This window comes from Heptranchias perlo, chromosome 4 (genome assembly GCF_035084215.1).
Source record: "Heptranchias perlo isolate sHepPer1 chromosome 4, sHepPer1.hap1, whole genome shotgun sequence".
NCBI lineage: Eukaryota > Metazoa > Chordata > Chondrichthyes > Hexanchiformes > Hexanchidae > Heptranchias > Heptranchias perlo.
This window is the reverse complement of record NC_090328.1, coordinates 45087144-45113455: the sequence shown is the minus strand read 5'-3', so window position 1 is coordinate 45113455 and position 26312 is coordinate 45087144. Positions and strand designations below refer to the sequence as shown.

General features: G+C 41.5%; 1 protein-coding gene across 5 annotated transcripts in view; it reads left to right on the top strand.

The window, feature by feature from the left end:
• kiaa0825 (KIAA0825 ortholog) overlaps window positions 1–26312 on the top strand; it is a 415583-nt gene that overhangs the window by 86110 nt on the left and 303161 nt on the right. For all 5 annotated transcript variants that reach the window (XM_067982847.1, XM_067982846.1, XM_067982842.1 and 2 more), the window contains exons 5-7: window positions 17280–17450; window positions 21863–21954; window positions 23732–23950. In XM_067982847.1, the coding sequence (XP_067838948.1) occupies window positions 17280–17450; window positions 21863–21954; window positions 23732–23950 (482 nt within the window). The remainder of the gene's footprint in view (window positions 1–17279; window positions 17451–21862; window positions 21955–23731; window positions 23951–26312) is intronic.

Below are 26312 nucleotides of genomic sequence, written 5' to 3'. Positions count from 1 at the left end.
ATACAATTGTTTATAGTTAACTCAAATATCCAATGTTACCTTAGTTCAAGTACCTCTGAGTAAGGTATAATAATTACAATTTAGCATTTACTATATATACCATTCCTAGATCCCCAGACAAGTCGGATGCAATGAACAGTATCTCGACTACAATTTAATGCCTTTAATGTAGCAAACACATCCCATGGCGCTTCATGGGGAAAAGCCATTCGGAATTAGGTAGAAGTGTGGAAAGATTTGGCTGAAAGCATGGTGGAAGACTTGAAGGTGGGGAGAGATATAGGAAGGCAGAGGGGATTAGTAAGACAATTCCAAAGTGTGGGGGCAAGATGGCTGAAGGCTTTCTCACCAACAGTGGAGTGAAGTAAGGGGGCAAACACAGAATCAAAAGAGCGGAGGGTGCAAGCAGAGACATGGTGCAAGAGGTGGTTGCAGAGGTAGGGTGGATAGAAGCCATGGAGGGACACAGGAAGGCTTTGGTTTTTCCATTGTTCAGCTCCATAACATTCTGGCTCATTGTCCATTTGATGTCAAAGTGAGGGTGATGTTGGACACACAAAACTGGATATCATTGCCATGGAAGCTTGGCTCGTGTCTGCAAATCATGATGCAGCATATAAATGAAGAACACAGGACAGATACTGGCTGTTTTGGGACATGTAGAAATAGAACCATATGAAGGCTAAATGGTGAATTACAGAGAAGAGGAAGTTCAGCAGGATAGTGTGATTGACCACCTGAAGGCCATGAAGTATTCGAGGAGGACAAAGCTCCACGATCACAGTCACAGAATGTTATTGGTGACTTTAATCATAGCAGAAAACAGATGAATGAAACTAGAACTGGACATTGAGTTCAGTGGCAACAATACATTCCAGAACCTTAGAGAGGAAGGGGAGATTGGAGATGGGGTGGTAATTGGAGAAGTTGGAGCAGATGAGGGTGGACTTTTTGAGCTCGGGTTGATGACAGCAGTTTTGAAAGGTGGGGTTAGGGACGGGGAATGACCAGTGTCAGTTGTTTGGATTCTGATTTATTCTTAAAGTCCAAAAAGAGTAAGCGTGATACATGAAGGCAGACAGGTGTTAAATTTCTGAACACAGGATATTTGTGTCCTTTGGATATTTTTCCTTGCTGTATTGAGCATCCTTTTATTGTTTAGTTATTTTCCATCTACAGAGAATACATATGATAAGTATATCTGATTAAGTTGTCAATGGATTTTTAGAACACAAAGGACAGTCACGAGTCCCCTGGCCCGTCTATTTCTTCTCTTTTTCAAGATTTGAAGCGTAATCTTGATCAGGCAGAAATTTGTCACATGCAGCTGTGTACAGCCGGCACAGTCTACAACTAATTTGTGCAGGAAAAATTAAATCAGGAGGTAAATTATTTCATGATTGCTGATTCCCAGTAGACTTGGGTATCATTCTGAAGAAAATATATAGTAATTGGTTTCAGACCGTGTCAGACACACACAATTCCCTCTACTAATGGCTGTTATGGTAGTGCTAGGCCTCAGGGGTCAGAAAAAGACTGAAAATAACCCTATGCTAGGATCGACTGTGGATAAAGTATGTAGGAAATGAAGTGGTAATAAATATAGTCCATAGGGGAAATGCACTTCAGTTGGGGTTTAATATATCTACTTAGAATCTGGCAGCAAGCCATATGATGATTGTTTACCTTTTTTTCAACATCTGCATCTGTTCTGTTTTGCAGATGGCACTTAGCTTTGTGCCAGTTAAATGTTGGAATTAATAACAATTGTTAAGGGATTTCTTCCTTTAACTTATTCAGTATCAGTCAGGCACTGTAAACAATATTTGTCTAAGATTAACATGTGAAAGGCATCAATGGGGTCAGAATTTTCTAGATCATTTTTACAGATGGAAAGGTCTGAAGCACTTGAACCTGTATGTTTTAATCAGAATGAATTAAAATCAGTGTAAATTTAAATGCCAAAATCTGCAAATACAGTGTTAAATAATAGTTTAAAAACACAAGAGTTTTAATCTAAATGAAATTTATGGATGTTAATATAGATCTCTTTGCTTTTACATTATGTTAAGTAGCTTTTAAAACAGAAAAGTAATGGTATATCCAGTATTCCTAAAAAGAAAAAGAATGCTATTTAAACTGTTGTCTTAAACTCAGAATTTGTATATTTGCATATTGGCGCTCCATTTCCAGATTCCCTCCACTATCACATTAAATACACCCAACAAATATGCATCACCCATGAGGCAACCTGTTTTCAGGTTGGGAGTTTCTGATCCCCAACCAGATGTTCATGAGTTTGAGTCTCATTATAATCAGCCACTTGAATTTGCTTCCCTTAGTTGAGACAGTGAGGTTACAGAGTTTGAATGTTGGAGATAAAAACAAAAATTTCAGATCTTGGAAATCTAAAAACGTGCATGAAGTCAGCATCTGAAGTGAATGGTAAATTAATGTTTTGGATGGGACCCTTTATCAGGACTGGCATGTTTAGGCGGAAGCTTTTTTCACGGCATACAAATAGCAAAGAACAAAAGATGGTGATGAGTACAGATACCTATGGCTTCAATAAAGTGCTTTTCAAAATGAAAGATTTGTTTCTAGGAATAAAGTGTTGCACATCTACAACTGCATGCCATTGAAGATACTAGTGCATTGAATCAAAAAGAGTTGCAAGACTACCTGAAGACCAGCCAAAAATTTAAGCTCAACAAAAGACTCACTCAACAAGACACAGTCAAAAGCAAGCTTAGCCAAGTAAAAAACTTGGCTTGAATAGACCAAAGGGTGGTTCAATTCTTTCACTTCATGGAACTTGGATCTGATCCATCATTTGATGCTTTTGATTATGGTAAGCATTACATTATTTTATGAATCGACCTCTAATACTTTGGATATTGCAATCTCATCTATTACGGTTACGTATTGCACAAAAGTGTGTTGCAGCAATTGCAGATCATCCAAGCACAGGGGCAGTGGTGGGATCGAGAGAGTTGATGGAGAGTTATACTTGGGTGTCATCAGTGTACATGTGGAAGCTATCCCCATGTCTATGGATGATATTGGCAAGTGGCAGCATGCTGATGAGGAAAAGGAGGGAGTCTGAGGTTAGATCTTTGGGGAACTCTGGAGGTGACTGCAAGGGTGGGGGATAAAAAAACATTGGTAGAGATACTGTGGCTACATTTGGATAATTAAGAGTGGAGTCAAGCAAGGACAGTTTTGTTGGACAATGGAGATCAGACGGAGGAGGGGGATGGTGTGACAGCTATGAGAGCAGATGAAGAGGGATAATAGACAGGGTCACAGCGAACGAGAATATAATTTATGGCTTTGGTTAGGACTATTTTGGTACTATGAGAGGGACAGAAACCTGATTGGCGGGATTCATGTTGGGAGTTGCGGCAAAGATGGTCATAAATCTGCAAGGCAACAACATGTTCAAGACTTTGGAGAGGATGTAAGTTGGAGATAGGATGATATTTTGTGAAAGGTCTGTGCCATGCTTGCACTGATTGACTCAAAGATCATCTTTGTAAAAATCACAACTCAAGAGATGGGGTGTGGAATTGTAATCCACCCCGCCCGACGGGAACAGATCTTTAAAATGGAGTGTTCAGCCTTACCCACGCAGTTCCTGCTGGCCACCATTTTAACTGCTTACTGTCGTTAAGTGGCTGAGGTGCCCACCGGATGCAGGCAGGGGCCTCATAAATTTATGCAAATTGGGGACCCCGATTGCATTTTAACCCAGCGTGAGCAGAAAAGCTGCCGTGACTTTCCCTCCAGGTGAAGACAGATTGGCAGCTGTAGAGAGGATAAAAAGATCCTCCAAGGTAAGTGGAAATCTTTCCTTCTTAGGGGCAGAAGGAGCAGGAGAAACCCTGTCCTCGCGCCTTACCTGCTTGTTAGTGAGTCTTCCTTTGGTACTGGCCAGTGCCCTCCAGCTACCCAAATTTCCACTCCCACCCACTGGCTAGCTGCTGCTTTTCGCCAGTTTCAGACGCGCAGCTAACTGGCAGCATGCAGATGAAGCCTGGGATTTAAAATACCCCGGGCGTCAAATTTAGGCCTGCGAGTGCGTTTTGCATTCGCCCCGTTTCCTTGCTTAACCGAAACTCGCTGGGTGTTAAAATCGACATCTGAGAACCCAACATTGAACAAGTAGCTTCTCAAGACAATATTTCAAAAAAGAAGCAGTTATCTAATAATTGAGTTCAGAATGTGCCAATTGACAGCAATTAGACTCTGACGCTAAAGGGACAAATCATATTAAACACAGCTCCACTTTAGCAGCAGAATAATGCGTGGCATGTTCACGTGGTATAACACTGCTGTTGTTATAAAAAAGCATATCCAACTTGTACTGCGAGCAATAATACAGGAAATCTGCGAGAATTAAATTTTTCATAAGTTCATTTCAAACTTCATTATTGTTCATATAGTTTGCAATATGTTATTGTAGTCATTCCAACTACGTATGGCGCATTCGAATTAAACAAATTCTTGTCCTTTGACCTACACAGCTGATTCGTCCACACTACTTTATTTGAAGGGTCAGAACAAGAGTGTGATCATGGGGAAGTGATCTGTCCCAGATGAGGTATCCAGTGTGGCTGAAAACATGTGGAAGCAAAAAATGTGCAAAGAAGAATATTCAGGTGGTGGGAGGCAATTTATTATCTGCATATATCCTTCACAGGGCAATAGAGGTAAGGGGAACATATCTTCCAGAGGTCAGAGGTGCTTGCTGTTTCATTTTGCCCATTAGAATCCCAGATGTTGGGAGAGATTAGATACACTTGTGGACATCGTACAACATGGGTTCACTTATGTATGTAGGGGCATAAATTTTGCAGAATCTGATTGTGGCAAAATGTCAGGGCTGAAAATTTGTGACCATTCTGGTGCACTCCCACCATAACTCCAGAAGGACGGGATATTAGGCTGGGGCCTGGTATCTGGCCTGACATTGGAGAATCTGTGTGCTTTGGAAGGGGTGGAATTACTCCCCATCCTTTATAAGGCCAGCATTGTAGGAAGGAACAGGGATGGGGGTATGGACTACATATGCCTGGAGTTCCTGCATCCCCATCTCTGAGGGACTCTGGATGTGTACCAGGTTGCCAAATGGCGATACTAGGCTTGGTTGTGGCCTGGATGCCCATGGCAAAAATAAGTGCTTTTTTCAAATTATTTAAATACGGCCCCCTTACATGGGGGTAGGACTGGAGGGGGTGGTACTAGGGGAAATCTTCCATTCCTTCCGGAGGAGGCCCCAACACCCCATCCTTAGTTGGCCATTATCCACTACAATTTGCGGTCTTTTGGCAGGTGGGTGCTTGAGATGTGCCTGTAGTGGTGCATGTGCCTGCTGTTGCCATTCAAAGTAAGTGACCACCTGCTGACCCCTCAAACAAGGTCAGTCACAGAGGATGCATCTCAGTGCTTATGCCAGGATGTGCCCTTTCCAATGGATTTTTGACCTGTATTCTATCTGGGCTGATGCATTGCGCAAAATGGCAAGAATTCTTCAGTCCTATTCCTTAACTCGGCAGATTTTACCACATATATTTCCAAAGATCCAACTTATGACCATCTCATCTGGTGGTTTTGTGGCAGGGGATATCCATCGAGGATTCTTCCCAAATCTTCTTAAGTACCAATGTGTAGTATCTGTAAATAAATTGTAATTTATTCATTTAAATAAAATTTTACAACACATCAATCAATTATGTTAGTTGAAAAATTACTGTATGTACTGTATGTTCTCTATTTAAATCTTGACATGCTTTGTATTCAACCAATCTAGCACATTTTAAAACACTGAAGAATAAATGCATAAATGTTGATTAAAAGTTATTTACTACAACATACATTTTCATTTAATTTTTAATCAATGTAAAATCAAATGATTTATTACAATAAAAATATTGTATTCATCCTTTCTTTGCCTTGTCGCTAGTCAGATTGCATTTTGTAGTGAATTTAGACTACTGGGCCCATTTCCGTATCCCCCCACCTTGCTGCTGGACAGGCACAGGCATCTGAAGTACGCTTTGCCTCTCGAGGCCAATGGTGCTGCTACTTGTGCTGGGCCATTAATATGGCTCGAAGGATTACTGGGGTAGACCTGCAGGGTTAGTACTGGTAAAGTGGGAGTACAGCTGCATTGTATTTCTAGATTCCGGTGTCGGGGACTTCTGGATGCTGCTGGAAAGTAGCACACTGAGGTTCTAGAATTGAAGCAGTGGTAGGGAAATATGTTAAATAGCACTTTCCTGTTCAACCTTTGGGCTGCTTCCAGGGCTCTGCAGACCCTCTGGTCGACATTGGTCCCGGTACTAGTCCCAAGGCCTTGTTTCATCGGGTGCTCCTCTAATTGCAGGTGCAGGCCCAATTCTGTTCCCTCTGAGATACCTCAGAAATCGCAGGGTGACATAAAGGGAGCGTAGACCTGTTTCACTAGATCTCCCTCCCTGTTTTCCTGCCCATTGAGCCCAGAAAATGAGAGTTTCCTGGTGGAGAAAGTCAGGAAAATCAGCCTCTACAAATTTAGCATCTGTGTGAAGCAGTTTTGTGTAGTGTAAGTTGGATGTTAAGACCCGAACTGACTCTAAAGTGAAGCAGAGTCACACTCCTTCCTCAAGGGATAATCACTGTACTTCGTTCTTGTACGAAAAGCATTTTACAAGGTTTTATACAATATTGCTAACCTTGATGGGGAAAAGCATTGTGTTAGCTTTCCCTGTGAACAGAGGTTTTCTGTTCATCCAAAACAAGCTTTTTATGACGTTGTGTAGAGTAAATACTCTTTGAGGGATGAGCATCTGGTGTCATTCTCATCTCCTGCTAATAAGATGGGTAAGGGGAGTTGTCTTTTAATTTTATTATGCTTTGGGTAAAGATAATTGTTCTTGATAACTCAGAGACAACTAATCATATGGGAGGTAGTAATGTCAGATGTTGTGTATATGTAACGGAGTAAGACGGATGGCAGCCCCATGGGACAGAGAGGATGATTGATGGGAGGCCCATATAGAGCTAATGTGCCTAAAAAAGTATATAAGATGAGAACATCTTTGTATTTGTTCGAACATTCTCGGAGCGAGGTTGGACCTCTCAACTAATATCAAAGACCTTCGAGAGGTGCACCTTGAAGCTTTGTATGGTGATAAACTTTGCAGGTTGTATGTTTAATACTTTTCTTACATTTCCGGTATCGGGTCTGCTCCTGACTTCAGATTGAAGCTGCATTTACATGATAACTGCAGTATTGATGCAATGTGAAGTACTGTAGTCATGGTGAATAATTAGTTTAAGTCCAAAATAAATAGGGATTCTAAATATTCCTGGCTCTTGTGTTGATTAATACTGCTAGAGACAAGCTTGGAGCTCTTGTCTCTATGCCAGGAATGAGAATTCTAAACGCAGAGTCTTTGCTTATAGATTTATTAGAGGAAATTATACTCTGAGACAACACACGGCGATGTGAAAGCTGCGGGAGACCTCACGTTGCAGTTGCTGAGCTAGTCGCAGGCTTATTGGTCCCTGGGCCTTCCCTAACTTCCCTTACAATAGTCTCGCTTTTATGCCTTACTGACGAAAGGCTATAACATCATGTGCATTCCATGACCTTTGCTCTGTTTACACTAACTTACATTAGCTCATCAATCCAAAGACTTGTTGACTTCTCTGGCATCAGTGGGTGAAAGTTTCAAGGCCTTACTCATCTATGCTTATGGTGGCCATAAGACAGTAATACAGATAAACTTATCTACAAAGATGTTGAAGCTCTGCTAAGAACGGGCAACTATCCTTACGACTGTAGCTGTACCAGTCATAGAGGCCTTGAATGTTTGAGCTGCTTTTTGCAAATTTTTCAGAATGCTGTTACCAGCAGATCCTGGAAAAGCTATCTGTTACAAAATAGAGCCTTTAACATAAAATGGATTCTTTAAAACAACCTTTCCTACTTTTATTCCTAACAGCTGGAGAGGGCAGAATTTGGGGTGGAACCTAGTTATGCCAGGATTCTGCCCCATTTCTACAGATCCTTTAAATTCCAACAGGAGGGCCAAAAGCAGAACTTCCATCCGACCCTCCCCCCTATCTCAGCACCATCCATGGCTCTGCGTGAAATCAGAGTGCAGAACTACCGTGAGACTTTGGAGGCCCCTGCTGACATTGGCCCCTAGAGCCAAGATGGCAGCCTGCTGAGATTGCATGGCAGCAGTATGAGCTGAGGACAGAGGATTGGGTATGAAGAAACCCTGCATTATGTCTCCAGCATTGCCATTTGCCGCAGCCTCGACTCTGCCCCTACCCATGATAGCAGACATGCTTTCTTCGAGGGGGATGGAGGTGTGCAGGCGGGCACTTACTCCTCTGCCAGCCTGCTGTCTTGAGTTGTGTGCGACCTTCTCTTGCAAGAAATAGGGGAGTGTGTTACAGAGAGTCTTATGAGGTGTTTGGAGAACGTGTGCGTCATAGTAGGATAGCTGATAGTCTGTGTGTAAGATGTGAATTGTGGGTAAATGAGGATTGTAATAGTGGTGAGCGTGTGTGGTGCAATGATTTTAGGAGAGTGAAGGAAGGCGGGGAAGGGAGTCTTGAGTGCTGTGAGATTTGTGGTTAGTGAGGCAGTAAGTGGTGCAGCTATGAGCAGAGAGTAAGAGAGCTCTAGTGAGATCATTGAGTTTCTTCCGGCATTACAGCCATGTCCTGGATGCTAGGCTCCTGGCATTCGCATACTCTGGAATTTCTTCCCACTGATGGCGGAGTTGATGTCTGGAGGGCTTCCTGCCCCCTAGGGGGAAGACAGTGTCCCTCCTCCTGTCTACTGCCTGCAACAGGGCCTCCAAGGTAGCACGTGGAGCTCTCTCAGCGCTTGCTTCAGCCATCTCTCTCTCCTTCCAAAAGTGTTTCCCTGGTGTCTGCAGTCAGAATACATCTCCCCTTTAAGAGGTGCTGACTGCCTTTCAGTGGCGTCATAGACACCCTCCAGACCCTCTCTACAGGCGTCAGCCAATAAGTAGCACTGGCTTTAAGCCTGGCTCATGTTAATGATCGGGCGCGATCAGGTTTCTAGGCCTCTGTTCCTTCAGTTGTTAACACAAGCGAATATAAAACAAGGAAGTATAGACTGGGATGATCACATACTCCTCATGACATAATTATTTATGTTGCGTTTAGGCTGCAAAGTTTATCTGTTGAAGGCTGCCAGCCAAGTCTGAATTGTGTGAATGGATTAACATTTTGCTTGACTACATTTGGGAATCAGGGAGAATTGATGCAGAACTTTCCGTCAGGAATTTAAAGAGCTGGACTAGAATCCATGATACGGTAAGATTTCTCATAATTTGTGGAAGGATAGAACTTGATGGGCTAAATGGCCTTGTCTCATTCCATGCTTTCTTAAGTTATGATAAATAATGCTCAAAAGAGTAATTTCCCCAAATTTAGATACATATCTAGATTGAAGGAATTTACTGTAAAAAATATCTTCAAAATATATGTGCTAAATATTTGGATTAAAATTATAGGCGCTTAATGTTCCTCGCCAGTATACTTAGGGATGCTCAGTTCCCAGGCACAAAGAGGAAAAAAGGGGTGGAGACCCCTGATGCAGGGTATCTGTCCTCTTTACATTGCCCTGGGATTACTTTTTATGTTATGTAATTTAGTAGAGGGTAAAAACTTTAGACTACTGAAAAAAATAGGAATAATCCTTGAAAGTCGTTCAGTTTAACAAAATCAGACAGTCAGTCGGTCCATGGTGTAGATAAAATTTTATACAACTAGTTTGAAGAATTTGTTGGAGGCTGTAAAAATTAAGAAAACTATATATTTACCTGAAAGAATTGGAGGTAGCTGGTAAAATTTAATATGAATAGCTGGAGGAACTGGAGACAGAGCACTGAAGTTGACTGCTTAGTAAGATTAGTGACAGGAGTAAGGGTATAACTTTTTAAGACAATGTTGGACCTGAAGGATAATCACAATCATGTGTCACGTAGTATAGTATAAGCACTTTCCCTCTCAGTTTATTGCTTTATATCCACTAACATTTATTTTACCATGGTTATAAGGCTGAATTTTTTTTAGAGTTTGCATCATTGTTCACACGCAGCATTGCAATAATGTGCAGATGTTGTCATCTGAATGACATCAGTGAGGAGATTTGAAAGACTTTCCAATGCTTTTTTTTTGTTAGGATACCAGAACTTTTTTGAAAAATTGTGGTGAAAATGACAGTGCACAACATCTAATACAGAAGCTATTTTTACTGTGTGATGAAAGAACAGAGGAGCTAAAATGGCCTAAGAACTCTGAAGCCTGCTGTTTCTGTTCGGGCAACAGCTAAATCCATTTTCTCAGCTAATACATCTGTTATTCACCCTCCTGGCAAATGCATAGGACACACGAGGCCACCTCCTTGTGACCGAGATACAGTTACCGATGTTAATACGATAAATGTGATACCTCAATGGTATTTCACTCAAGTTAGTCATATAATTTCATTTATCGTATATGGCCCTTCCCAGCAGACCAGTAGTTTGTGTTGTCTCACCAGTAGTAGAAATATCCCAATACTCTTGTATGCATGTATTACAGCAGTACTCAGAAAAATATTTGCAGGGCTACGGGGATAGGGTGGAGGAGTGGGATCAGCTGGATTGCTCTTGCATAGAGCCGGCACAGACTCGAATGGTCACTTTCCGTGCTGTAACCTTTCTATGATTCTACTAGAATTTTGTGCTACAGATTATCTTGAGTGTGCTCTGCTAAAGTAGATATGTCATCCCTCAAGTTAAGCATGTACTCAACCACATTTTTATTCTCATCGGGAGATTTCCCTAGCTAAGCTTCTTTGATTAGCAAGAATTGTTAGCAGCTTCAGCATCGATATAATAGCCCAAATGTTGAGAATGCCAATGATTCCTACACTACTTTTCTGCATGCAAAAAAGGTAGGGTAACTTCCTATCCCTATCCCGGTTATTGGGATTGTGTGCATATCATTTTTTCAGAAAACAACTGGTTTATTTTCTGGCATTCTGCTTTTAGTATTGCACTTTAGCTTAGGTTGGTCTAATTTTTAACAGCCGGTCTAATATAGGAATAATATATCCCACTGCATTACCACCACTGGTTACAATTTCTAGTTTTTATAGAACCACTCCCTTCTGAATGGTCTCACACCATTTCCCCATAGCAAATGTAGTCCCCTATTGTTCTGGAAAATACCTCTGTTCTTGCAGAGTTCCATGACCTGGAGAATTAATAATGATCCTCTTTGCATAATCTGTGTACTGCATTAAACTTAAATTCATGCTATGGTATCACATTCACTTCAGAATTGACAGCTTCATATAACAATATGAATTAAATACATATGCAAGTGGGTAGCGAGACACGAGTAGCATTGTCCTGTTAGGAACATATATTTTGTCACAAGCTTTCCAGACAGTCGCAACAATCAACAAATAGCTTGTTCCGAAGCCCTTGCAGTTACAACTGTACCGTCAATTGCAATTTAAATTGTGAACCACGCTGATCTCCGGTCAAAAGACCCCTTTGCTCTTGAACAGCAGCCACCTTCTGAACTTTATTTTAAATTATCAAAAATCCACATCTGAACAATATCCACAATTGTGACAATTTTCTTCAGTTGGTACTGGAGTGGAACTGCTGCAGTATTGTAAATTTAAATACTGTAACATCAAATTTGTTCAACTTTTAATAAATAAAATATTATAATTTAGGGCTTGTCCCTTCTTGAACTCTTCAAGCATGCTTCCTGACAGATTGACAGAGGAACTCACTTGGTAGCATTCATCAAGATGTGCATGGACCTCCATAGATGTCCAATAGCAAGATTATTGGACAATCATAGTTACATGTTTTTATGGAACTTGCAAAAATCGCACTCCTCGCACAAACAACTGTGCTGCTACACCTCCAATTTGTTTCCATCTCCTCCTGCCTAATGCTGCTTCTCTCATTGCTGCACCCAACTACCACAAAACGGCAATGAGGGGAGAATCAGGGAAGAAGCCGTCTCTGTGAACTATGGGGTAAGTGGAGAGGAAGAGTGCCTTCATGAATAAGGGTGGGAAGAGAGAAAGCTAAAGAATGGCTCCATGAACTGCTGGAGGGAAGATAAGTATTTCCATGCACTGGGCACAAATAAAAAGAAAGACTTGCTTTTATATATTGCCTTTCATGACCTCAGGACGTTCCAGAATGCTTTACAGCCAGTGAAGTACTTTTGAAGTGAAGTCACTGTTGTAATGTAGGAAATGGTTCTGGGAAATGGAGGGGTTGAGAATTATAATTGGAAGGAAAGATTGGGAGATGATAGTACTTTCACAGTCTTGGGATATGGTAAAGAATGAATTAGAATAGCAGACTATCAAGAAGTCTTGACTTCAACACAGTGAGAACATAGACAGTAGGAGGAGCACATGGAGATTAGAAACCATAAGAGGAAAGTTCAAAGGAACACTGATTATAGTAATGATGATGAGAGACAACAGAAAGAGAGGGGTTGCATGTCAGATGACAACCTTTTTCTGAAGCTGCTCTAAGCTTGTGAGAGAGGTATTAGAAGAGGTTCTCCAGATATGAGAGTGAGAGTAATATTCTGAAGTTGGATAGACTTAGGCTTTATTGAAAGTTAAAGAGTTGCTGAAGGGAACTGAAGCATTTGGCACGAAAGACGAACCATGCTTCTTAGAGATATCTTTAGTATTGGAAGAGATGATGAGGCCAACAATGTTTTTAGATGAGGGTAGAGACATCATATAGCAATTAGCTGCATGTTGAATTTCAGAAGTCTTTTCCCAGCGCACAGGGTGTACAGCCAAGAGTCACCTTCTTGGATCTATCAGAAGAGCACTGCATCAGGAGGCAGTGTTTCTTCAGGCAAGCTGTTGCAACCTCCTGCAGCAGGACCTGATGCCAGCTGGACCAGGGTGTCATGCTTTGCTACTATGCTATGCTAGTAGCTGTCAAAATCAGTACATCCCTTAACTAAATAGGAGCAGGAGTAGGCCATATGGCCCCTCGAGCCTGCTCTGCCATTCAATCAGATCATGGCTGATCTTCGACCTCAATTCCACTTTCCTGCCCGATCCCCATATCCCTTGATTCCCCCAGAGTCCAAAAAACTATCCATCTCAGCCTTGAATATATTCAATGACTCAGCAACTACAGTCCTCTGGGGTAGAGAATTCCAAAGGTTCACAGCGCTCTGCGTGAAGAAATTCCTCCTTATCTCAGTCTTGAATGGCTGACCCCTTATCCTGAGACCATGCTCCCTAGTTCTAGACTCTCTAGCCAGGGGAAACAATCTCTCAGCATTTACCCTGTCAAGCCCCCTAATAATCATATATGTTTCAATGAGATCACCTCTCATTCTTCTAAACTCCGGAGAGAAGAGGCCCATTCTACTCAACCTCTCCTCATAGGACAACCCTCTCATCCCAGGAATTAATCTAGTGAACCTTCGTAGTACCGCCTCCAAGGCAAGTATATGCTTCCTTAGATAAGAAGACCAAAACTGTACGCAGTACTCCAGGTGAGGTCTTACTAAAGCTCTGTACAACTGTAGTAAGACTTCCTTACTCTTGTACTCTAACCCCCTTGCAATAAAGGCCTACATGCCATTTGCTTTCCTAATTGCCTGCTGTACCTGCATAATAACTTTTTGTGTTTCTTGTACGAGGACATCCAAGTCTCTCTGAACACCAACATTTAATAGTTTCTCACCATTTAAAAAATATTCTGTTTTTCTATTCTTCCTACCAAAGTGAATAACCTCACATTTCCCCACATTATACTCCATCTGCCACCTTCTCGCCCACTCACTTAATCTGCCAATATCCCTTTGCAGACTCTTTGTACCCGCCTCACAGCTTACCTTCCCACCTAGCTTTGTATTGTCAGCAAACTTGGATACATTACACTCAGTCCCTTCATCTAAGTCACTAATATAGATTGTAAATAGCTGAGGCCCAAGCACTGATCCTTGCGGCACCCCACTAGTTACAGCCTGCCAACCTGAGAATGACCCGTTTATCCCTACTCTCTGTTTTCTGTCCTTTAACCAATCCTCTATCCATGCTAATATATTACTCCCGACCCCATGAGCGCTTACCTTGTGCAACAACCTTTTATGTGGCGTCTTATCAAATGCCTTTTGAAAATCCAAATATACTACATCCACTGGTTCCCCTTTATCTACCCGGCTAGTTAAATCTTCAAAAAACTCTAATAAATTTAGTAAACATGATTTCCCTTTCGTAAAACCATGTTGACTCTGCCTAATCATATTATGATTTTCTAAGGGCCCTGTTACCACTTCCTTAATCATGGTTGACCGATGTCAGGCCAACTGGCCTGTAGTTCCCTGTTTTCTCTCTCCCTCCCTTCTTGAATAGCGGTGTTACATTTGCTACCTTCCAGTCTATTGGGCTTCCAGTCTGTTGCAGGGGAGATCAGCCGCATCTCCTGCTCTATAGTACACAACTACATTGAGCAGGTCACTGACACTGTTTGCCAGGGCTGACCGTACATCACCTTCCCCATTGACCGCAACGGTCAACATGTGAGAGCACGGGGATTTGCAGCAATGGCTTGTTTCCCTTACAACCAGGGCATCATTGATTGCACATATTTTGCAATCAGGGCACCAGAACACTAGCTAGAAGCCTTCATGACTAGGAAAGGCTACACTCTATTAATGTCCAGGTGGTCATCGATCACAGAAACAGGATCATACAAGTTTAAGCAAAGTACCCAGGCACGATGCATTTATCCTGTGACGGTCTTCCAGCCCCCCAATATTTGACCCTTTCAGGAACATGACAGAATGACTGCTGGGCTCAAAGGATACCCCCCATGCACATGCCTCATAACACCTCTCTACAACCCCACCATGCCTGAGCAACGCAGGTATAAACAAAGTCAGGGGACCACCAGGATGATTATTGTGCACATGATAGGGCTGCTGAAGCAAAGGTTCAGGTATCTTGACAGTTCTGGGAACTCCCTATTCCCTACGATATGCCCCAGAAAAAGTCTCCCACATCACAGCAGTGTGCTGCATTCTGCACAACCTAGCCATACAGAGAAGCAAGCATTTAGAGGAAACACAGCAGCAGCAACAGTCCTCTTTGGCAGAAGAAGGAGGGCAACCTCAACATCTTGCAGCAAGAGATGTGACGGATGAGTTAATTGCTCAGTGATTCTGGTGGCCTGGTCATTCCCATGCACTGAAAACTTACACAACACCTCTTTGCATTAACAGTCTTTGTTATATCCTTCATCACTCCCTCAATCTTGCATTAAAGAACATTGAAACTATTCAGCCAGCTTCTATATCAGTGACATAATGATAGTGCCGACTCAGAAGCTACTATAAACCCACACTGCAGACTAAAGTGCCAGGGGTGGCACTGGGAATCTGGATATTAGCATATGTCAGTCTTTGGAATGCAGCTTGAAGTTGTGAAGCTTGCAGAATATTTGTTGAGTTAAATGAAGGGTTGCAAGTAATATGTAGACACCCTGCTGAGATAAGCCGCTAACCTTGTCTTTCCCAATGCTCGTGCCTTTGCCTGAGCCACTAATCTCCTGAGCTTTGTGCTCCACTGGGTGAGGGCTACGATGTTGGATACTCCTTCTCCAGTCTTGGTCTTCTCCTTCGTGTTATGTGCTGATTTGTCTTGTAAAAAGAGAGGATGAGAGTTATTGAGTGACTGTGAAAAGAGTAAGTAGAGATGTGTAGGGCCCAGTGCATATAGTGCATGTTCTGAGAGCTGGAAAAGAAGCAAGATGGAATGAGGATGGGGAGGTGAGGAATGTAAAACTAAGTATATGGAATGTGAAGTGAGGAATAAGTGCTGGGAGGAGTTGGTTGTTGTGTAAGTCCTAGGATGAGAGAAGAGAATGCTGTTAATATATGTTGTGAAGAGAGCAAAGGAAGAGTTGAGTGCATTTGATATAAGAAAGAGAGGTGTTGCAGTGTGCCCTTCTGATTGTATGTTGAAGGATGTGGTGGAGGGGAGATAACTGTTGAGAATGGTGGGAAGGGGGTGAAAGGAATGTTGTCAGATGTTGTTGAGAGATGAAGCTCTGTACTCACCCTTGCTGCACTTGTGAGGTGATTGAACCTCTTCCTACACTGAAGCCAGGTCCTGGAGTGATGCTGCTGGCACTGACTCTCTCAGCCGTCTCTTTCCAGGCCTGCTGAATAGTGGCCCTGGTGATGCTCCTGTGAGTGCTGGGGAACAGTACCTCCCTCCTTACCCTGACCTCCTCTACGAGGACCTCCAAGGAGGCATCTGCAAACCTCATTTCTCAGATTCCTCCCTAATCGGATGAACAGCTCATCAATCATATTGAAATGAGTCCCGGGTGTTAAAATCTTCCAGGCCTCTCACTGGTAATGTCATGGGGGCTACCCGCTTGCCCCGCCATCCCCCGCCTGATTCGCCACCTGAGTTAAAATCAGAGCTAGTGAGACAGAGAGAGACGGAAAGTTCCGTGAGATGAAAGAGCAAAATGGCAAAAGAACACAGAAAAATAAGAATAGATGCTTGATGAACAAATCACATATTTTAGGATTTTAGAAAGTATTGGCAAACTTGTGATCATTTTAGTAAAATAATAGGGAAGATCTATATTCAAGTAGGCAGGTTTAAGTCTTTATCACCTGAGGAAGTAAACCATAGCCTCTACTATTTTTCTACATATTGTAATTTATTCCCAGCAGAGATTAGGCATATTAACGGCTGGGGCATCTGATTGCAGATGTGAACCAAGTTGCTCACTTCTGTGGCAGCATTATGCTATTTTTCATAGAAACTGCAGCTCAAAAGGAGGCCTTTTGTTCCATCCTGCCAGTACTAGCTCTTCAACGAGAGCTATCTTCAAATTCTCTGCACTTTCACTATATCCACTTATATTTTCAAATATTTAACGATATAAGGTATGGGGACGTGGAGGGGAGCGAGGAGAGGCTAGATATGGCTGTCAGTGATGTTAACATGCTCGTTTCTAATTTGTCTCTTCACTATTTTAACAAAAGCATTAACTCATGAAATTCTGGTTAATGCCTCTGCTAAAATAGCAGAGACACAGATTTGAACAAGTGTGTTAAGCATTCACACAATAACATTGTTAACAGTAAGTTTCAGGCTATATTTATTATGTTATTAAGTGTAGTGATTTACCAATTTACATTTTCTTTACTTTGCTCTGTTTGACCAGTTCCACAGGAACAGACCAAGAAGGTAAGGAACTTATGTCTCACTGCCCACCAACTTAGTTGTCTTTCCCAGCTGATGAAAATTTTCCTGTATTTGGAAAAGCGAATGGAGGAACTAGCTTCAGAGGTCTTTTTGGGAAACTCTTCCACACAGCAAGGCAGAAATGTTCGAGGTAAAGCTTATCTAATAAGTTTAGAGTGATTTGTTTTCCTTATTTCAGTTTACAGAATTATAACATTTTTATTTATGCTTTGTGAGAGTATGGCTTCCTTTGCTTCCCTCCTCCCCCCACCATTTTCCCTCATCCTACAGCAGGGGGATAGGCACAGGATAAAACATTAGAGAGGAGAAACAAGGTGCACAGTGGACGGAGGGACAAATAGCACTAGAGCAAAGAAGAGTTCAGAAATAGGAGGGATCAGACATAGGCAAATACGAGGCAAAGGAAGATGAGTTTGGAGTGCATGTGCATAAATGCACATAGAGTGGTCAATAAGGTTGGAGAGCTGGAGGCTCAAGTCGCCAAATGGGACTGTGATGTAGTGGCAATAACAGAGGCTTGGCTCAAAGAAGGGGAGGATTGGGTACTTAATATTCTGGGCTACAAGGTATTCAGGAGGTAGGGAAGGAAAGAAAGTGGGGGTGGGGGAGTGGCAGTATTGATCAAAGAAACTATTATAGCACTGGAAAGGGATGATGTAGTTGAGGGGTCAAAGACAGAATCTATTTGGCTAGAATTAAGGAACAATAGAGGAGCTATTACGCTACTGGGTGTATACTATAGGCCACTAAATAGTGTGAAGGAGATAGAGGAGCAAATTTGCAGGCAAATTACAAAAGGATGCAAGAACTATAGAGTGGTGATAATGGAGGACTTCAATCATCCCAATATAAACTGGGACAGTAACAGTGTAAAGGGCAAAGAGGGGGAGGAATTCCTGAAATGTATACAAGAGAACTTTCTGGAACTGTGTGTATCCAGCCCAACTAGGAAGAAAACAATGCTGGATCTAGTTCTGAAGAATGGAGTGGGGGAGGTGGAGCATGTTTCAATGGGGGAGCATTTGGGGAACAGTGATCATAATATCATTAAGTTTAGAATAGTTATGGAAAAGGACAAGGAATAATCAAATGTGAAAATACTAAACTGGAGGAGGGCTAATTTCAGTGAGTTAAAAAGGGATTTTGTCGAGGTGGATTGGAATCAAAAATTGGCAGGCAAAACAGTAATCGAACAATGGGAGGCCTTCAAGGAGGAATTGGTTCAGGTACAGAGTAGACACATTCCTACGAGGGGGAAAGGAAGGGCATCCAAAGCTGGAGGTCCCTGGATGACTAAAGATATGGAGATTAAAATGAAACAGAAAAAGGAGGCTTATGACAAAGGTAAGGTTAATAATTTAGTAGAGAACCAGGCTGAATACAGAAAGTACAGAGGAGATCTAAAAAAGTGACTAAGAGGCACAAAGAGAGAGGATGAGAATAGATTAGTGGCTAACATAAAAGGGAACCCAAAAGTCTTTTATAAACATATAAATCGTAAAAGGGTGGTCAAAGGAAGGGTGGGACGGATTAGGGACAAAAAAGATCTTGTGGAGATAGAGGGCATGGCTGAGGTACTAAATGAATACTTCGCATCCGGCTTCACTAGAGAAGAGGATGCTGTCATTGTAGCAATAAAGGGGGAGGTAGTAGTGATATTGGATAGGATCTAAATAGATAAAGATTGGCAGTACTCAAAGTAGAAAAGTCACCCGTTCCAGATGGGATGCATCCTAGGTTACTGGGGGAAGTAAGAGTGGAAATTACGGAGGTTCTGGCCACAATCTTCCAATCCTCCTTAGGTATGGGAACGGTGCTGGAGGACTGGAGGATTGCAAATGTCACACCCCTGTTCAAAAAAGGGGAGAGGGATAAACTCGGCAATTACAGGCCAGCCAGCCTAATGTCGGTGGTGGGAAAACTTTTAGAAACAATAATGCAGGACAAGATTGATTGGCTCTTGGAAAAGTATGGGCAACTAAATGAATGTCAGCATGGATTTGTTAAAGGAAAATCGTGTTTGACTAACTTGATTGAGTTCTTTGATGAAGTAACGGAGAGGGTTGATGAGGGTAGTGCTGTTGATGTTGTGTATATGGATTTTCAAAAGGCATTTGATCAAGTACCACATAATAGACTTGTTAGCAAAATTAAAGCCCATAGGATTAAAGAGACAATGGCAGCTTGGATACGAAATTGGTTAAGGGATAGATAGCAAAGAGTAGTGGTGAATGGTTATTTTTCAGGCTGGAGGGAAGTATACAGTTGTGTTCCCCACGGGTCAGTATTAGGACCACTGCTCTTGTTGATATATATTAATGACTTGGACTTGGGTATAGAGGGTATCATTTCAAAGTTTGCAGATGACACGAAACTCGGAAATGTAGTAAACAATGTGGAGGATTGTAACAGACATCAGGAGGACAAAGACAGACTGGTGAAATGGACAGACAATTGGCAGATGAAATTTAACGCTGAGAAGTATGAAGTGATACATTTTGGTAGGAAGAATGAGGAGAGGCAATATAAACTATATGGTACAATTTTAAAGGGGATACAGGAACAGAGAGACCTGGGGATGCACATAGACAAATCTTTGAAGGTGGCAGGAGAAGTTGAGAAGGCTGTCAAAGCATATAGGATCCTGGGCTTTATTAATCGAGACATAGAGTATTAAAACAAGGATGTTATGCTAAACCTTTATAAAACACTGGTTAGGCCTCAGCTGGAATTTTGTGTTCTAATTCTGGGCACCACACTTTAGGAAAGATGTCAAGGCCTTAGAGAGGGTGCAGAAGAGATGTACTAGGAATGAGGGACTTCAGTTAAGTGGAGAGACTGGAGAAGCAGGTTAGGGGGAGATTTGATAGAGGTGTTCAAAATCATGAATGTTTTTGATAGAGTAAATAAGGAGAAACTGTTTCCAGTGGCAGAAATGTCGGTAACCGGAAGACACAGATTTAAGTTGATCAGCAAAAGAGCCAGAGGCGATATGAGGAAACATTTTTTTTTACGCAGCGAGTTGTAACAAACTGGAATGCACTGCCTGAAAGGGTGGTAGAAGCAGATTCAATAGTAACTTTCAAAAGCGAATTGGATCAGTACTTGAAGGGAAAAAATTTACAGGACTATGGGGAAAGAGCAGGGCAATGGGACTAATTGGATAGCTCTTTCGAAGAGCCGGCACAGGCATGATGGGCCGAATGGCCTGCTCCTGTGCTATACCTGCTGTGGTATGATACTATGATATCTGTGCACCATTTTGGATCAGAGGAGTGGTGAGTCAACTAATCTGATTCAGCTATCGGGAGGTGAATGGGAGTAGTGCTCAAACATGTTGTGCCACTACATTGTGCCATATTATAAAAAATATCTTTAATTGTACAGTTGCCCCCCAGAAGGTAACTTTGAAATCACAGTGGTTATGGCAGGACTGCTGGAAGAAATCTAGGACAGTCTCACTGTATAATTTTTAAAGCTAAAATACTGAATGTACACAACATTATACTGTTGCATACATCAGCATGCTTGCCAACTTTTCAGATATGTGTCTAGGTTACAGATTTGCCAAAATTTTTGTGCATATTTTAAGAAAGTGCACCACAAATTTTTTAAAGCATCGTTTATATTTTAAAAATGCTGAATGAGTCCAACAAAATTCTTATGTAATTTGGAAACCCATTTTAAAATTGTCAACATTTACCTGCAGTACCAGTTACATCTATAGGTGAGATGTGGAGATGCCGGTGATGGACTGGGGTTGACAATTGTAAACAATTTTACAACACCAAGTTATAGTCCAACAATTTTATTTTTAATCCCACAAGCTTTCGGGGGCTTTCCCCTTCCTCGGGGGCTTTCCCCTTCCACACCGCCTGAGGAAGGGGAAAGCCCCCGAAAGCTTGTGGGATTAAAAATAAAATTGTTGGACTATAACTTGGTGTTGTAAAATTGTTTACAATCTATAGGTGAAGCTGTGATAAGCTCTCACAATGTTAAAAGACCTCTCATGTTATATTAGCTGCAGAACGTACCACCAATGTTGTATTGTAGCACTGTAAATGAACATGAAGTGCTACTCCAAAGTAACTGCAGTTTGCACCATTGGTTTTACCCTCAGTAAAGTCACATAATCAGTTCAGCGAAAGGTAAGTTTTTTTTAAATGCATACATACTGAACACTGACTAAAACTAAATCTAGTTGTTGCGTAGGCATATGCTTCTCACATTTTTTAGGAGAAGCACCTTTTGATGACCCTTTCTTGGCTCTCTTAAAAAGATGTGACCTGGCTGTTGCCCATACTTCAGAGGAATGGAAAATCGAGCGGGGTGTATAACAGGCAGCCGATCCGTAGTCGCCTGTTTTACTCAATCACCCAAAGTTAAAATTACTTTCCCCCTCCCTCCCATGTGCAACATCACAGAAGATTAACTATTGTTTTCTAAATATTGGAGTCTATATAATTGCTATTTCACATAATTTGATGTGATATACAATAAATTTATCAAGGCGTGCTGTTTTTTTCTTATTATCTATGTTAGGAGTGCTAAAGAAGACCCTAGAAAATATCGATGTGCCATCAGAGATGAACAAAACCAATATGCAAGCTGAGCAGTTACTACTCGTGACTGAGGTAATCTAATCTTTGTGATACTTTTCTGTGTTTGATGCCTATGATTACTATAATCATTCCTTTATTCTTAAAATCTTGAATTTGAGTCAGAAAGCCACCAGCAGTCTTCAATCTCACTTTCAGCAGACAATAGCCTCAAAAGAATGATCCCAGAAAACTGTTGTTCTTTAATAAAATGGCACTGTTTCTTGATAACACACCCACAGAATTGGCCAGCGGTGTTTTTATGGAACTGAATGAATCTCAAGGGTATTGTAAAGTAAACATTGACTGCAGTTTTATAGTGGAGTGCCAAAATATGTACTGTTTGGTTTTGTGAGTCACTTCTTGTATATAATGATGCCCAGAACTACTTTGGTCACTGCTGGTCTTACTGGAGTCTATGGGTTAATTTTATAATGCTATGTCTGGCTCAGTAATTTTCACTGGTTGCACAATATCAGATGAGAAATATTTATAGTGGCATAATTTTTATGTGCTAATATGGTGAGTTTCATGCTTTGGAACAATCCATGTTTGCAATCAGTGCTGGATCTCGTTTGTTTCATTCTTTTGTCCTGTTGTGCAAAAGAAAGACTTGTCAAAAACTTATTTTAAAACATTGCAGCAAAGTTTTGTCTCATTATCTTCCCATTTACACCTGTAAACAGAACAGTAATTTTAAGAACAAAATGCCAACTTATCGCTGGAGATCTGCCTGTTCTGATTTCAGTGTGGACCTCGATTGAGGCAGCCAGTGCTCCCACCAGAAACAGTTGGGAGCCTAAAGATTATATTTAAATAGGAGTCAGATGGTGCAGTTAAAACCTGAACATGGTTTTCATGTCATTCAGCACTGCCACCACTACTTCCTCAACCCAACCACAAATCAAAAACAGCAACAAGCCGACATTGCGTTACCTTTTGCAGTGAAAGTCTCTACAGCCTTTAACTTCTTTGCGTTGGCCCTGACCAGGCTGCAACAAGGATATCAGCAACATCAGTCTGCAGTTCACGCTTGCATTAAGCAGGTGACTGATGGTATAGACAGGGCTCTAGGGTTTTGCACAGATTGTAGGCTTCCCCCAAGTGCAGTGCCTCAATGACGCACCCACGTCACCCTGCAGACTACTTCAGACAAACTCACTGCATTCATAAATCGCGAGGATTTCCACTCTCGAGGCCCTTCCGAGGTTGAAGGAAAGAGGAAGGTAAAAAAAAAATTCAGCTCTTCTGGGAGCAATTAGTCTTTTGATGCAGCACTTTGCATGGAGTGGAATCCCAGCAGAACCTGGTTCTGCCCCAAATTCCTGGCTCCCAAGCAGAACTCTCCTTTTCTTCCCTCCTCTAACCCTGGAATTTCGGCCTCTTAAGTTTTTAATAGTGCTTGATAGGAGACAAGAAATGATGAGCAGCAGAAGGGAGTGCCAGGGATTTGGGTTATAAGTTTGTACGGAGATATACCCAGGCTGGTAATGCAATGACACCTGCCCCTGAGGTGAATCTTGTTCATGCCAGCGTTAATTCATAAATAGTAGTAATTGTTAATAGCGATTAATAGAGGTCACATTTTGGGAATAATTTGATCTTTTGTCACTATAAATGAAGGTATTACTTTGGAATGACTAAGTGGAATCATATTTTGAATTCATATGAACCTGAACCTTTTATCTCTAAATTTTCCTAGTCTTTAATCTTGATTTCAGATTTATTGTATTGGTGTATCTTTGCAAGTTTTTTAAAAAAAATTGTATTTTCTACTTTTTAACTGTGACTCTATTGCTTGTTTATATTGTAGCCTGTTTCTCTCGAATGTGACTGGAGAAATGCTTTTAAGGGCCTGGCAACTTCTGCAGCCCACTGTGTGAAAGTGGTAATTGAAGATGCATGTTCAAGATGTCTTCAACAAGAAACAAACCAATACAGCTCAAGTAAAAGTTTAGCGACGTGCATTCAGCCAGTGGAAGTTACATGGAATCAGTGCACGGAGGAAGAACAACCCAAAAAAGTCGCAAAGGTAATACCAGCATAACAGAATGTTGAAATACTCAGTAAAAGATGTGAGGTATGATAGAACTTATAAACTTGCCATAGTATTCAAGAGTTTGAATAACTACCATTTTTAAAAGAGCATAAAAATACATAAAAGCCAAAAAGGCCATTTGGCCTGTTAAGTCTTTTCCTTTTGCGGATCATGCAGCCTGTTCTTCAAGGTTTTAGCCAGTTTCTCACCATGATCCAAAGATAAACCAAGAAAATCGCTAGAATATCTATCTAGCTTGACTTCATGTATTATGTGTCTAGCCCAATTGTCTTCCTTACTCCTTCAGGCCAGGAGGTATCATGCTCTACACAGCATTCAACTATACTTATTCTTTTAACCCACAATCTCATTCCTTACCAAGAGCCTGTGTGAAGCCCATTGAAGATTTAAGCATGTCAAGGGTTTTTCTTATAAATTGCAGCTTGAATGTGTGTCCTGTTGGAGGATGGGCATGCATAATAGGTAATGAAAGAGCTGTAAACTTATGTGAAGAGTAGACATGGGTCAGAAGTAAATGTGAAATAGGTTGATAGCCAACATTTTGCAGCATGCATACTTGGGCCATCTACTTGGAAAATGGTGCTGTTAAATAGTATAACTTTGGCAGCTTTCTTAAAGCTTGCGTTCTTCTCCTGCATCTGTTCCCAGGTTCTGCGGGTAGTATGCACAATGTTGAGTGTGACAACCACCCATGTGAGGCATACTGCAATGCTGTCTTCTGAGAATGTCAAACAGGGCAGCATTCCTCACATTCACCTCATGCAGAAGCCACTTCATTTTGTCAGCAGCACTCCTCCATCGTTTACCCACATGCTATGTTTACTGCCACCATACTTATTTTGCCAGCCGCTGGTTTTGGACACCCACCTCTTTTTAAAAAAAAAATATTTGTCAGCTTTGTACCAACATTTTTTCCCATATACGATCCCTTTCGTTTAACTGGCCAAATCGATCTAAATTTTAGGAGCAGCTCTTTAAGGGCTGCTGACATGCACTATTTCCTTCCCCCTACCTTTGGTGAGCTCTGAGCAATATGCGTTGGGTGCTTGGCATGAATTATTCATTATGATTGACCCAGGAGTTTGCTCCAATGAGAAGTCATGCTCCAGGACTAGAAAATATGCACAAATATTCCAAATGTGGCCTCATCAATGGTGCCTTGTTTTTTGGCTCTGTGCAGTCTCATGTTCCGAAGGATATTTGGACACATCGTGGGAGGGAGAGCAAGAATGGTAGGATGTTTAGTTAATCATATCTGGTTATATATCATGAATAATCATGGTCTCCTAGAGCTTGCTTGATTGCCTTAGGGAGTTGGGCCATGTTTTTTTTTTCTTTTTTATTGTCTCCACTAGGAGTTACTTTTACTAGTGGTTGGAGAGGGAGGTGCATAAGATTGCACCGTGTAACAATTAGGATGAGCTTTAATGGGCCTGATGTCCTTTATTTGCCCTTTTTTATATGTTCATATACCTTTGAGATACATCTCAGCAGACAGTTAGTCTTGTTGATAACAGCTGTAGCCTTTTTCCTGATTTTATGCTTTTTTTGCTTCAATTCTTTTTCTCTGATTGTTTCACCTTGTCCTTCCTGAAAGGTCATTCTTCATTGTGAGCCTGGGCAATGACTGTTAGTGGTTTATTTGACAGTGGGGGCTATCCCTGCTGAGCCTGATCCTACCCTTAGCTGGCATCCACACACCTATGCACTCCCAGGAAAGGTCACTGGATAAAGATGAGGAGAGGAAACCCTGGATACTTTTCCTCTCCCTAATGCAATGCACTGAAGTCAATTATAGGGCTTGGCCACTGCCAGAAATGAGATTGACCAACTCAGCAGTCATAGTTCCAAATCATAGTAGGTACAGCACAGGAGGAGGCCATTCGGCCCATTGTGCCTGTGCCATGGTTGTTGTTGTTCTTGTTATAAATTGGATAACCAAGTAGTGAAGGATAGAATACTAGAACCAGGTCTCCAGTTGCTTCCAAACCTTTATTCACTGAGATCCCCCCTTACACACCACAACCTCGACAAGCTCTTATATAAAAAGGATACAAGAGAGTCCACAATTGACACACACCACCTGATTACAATTAACACTAATTGATATAAATCACATGATACAATTAACAGCTGTGTGGACAGATCCTTTTGTATATTCTCATATCCCTAAACACATACTTTTTTGTGGTTGAATGTGATGAGGAAGCTTACTATTAAACATGACTAACTCATTATATTCTGTGTTTTTAAAGCCTATTACAAAAGATGACCACTTTTGTGTTTCTAAATGAATTTGAATACACTCCTTAAATCACCATTTGATACCAATAGA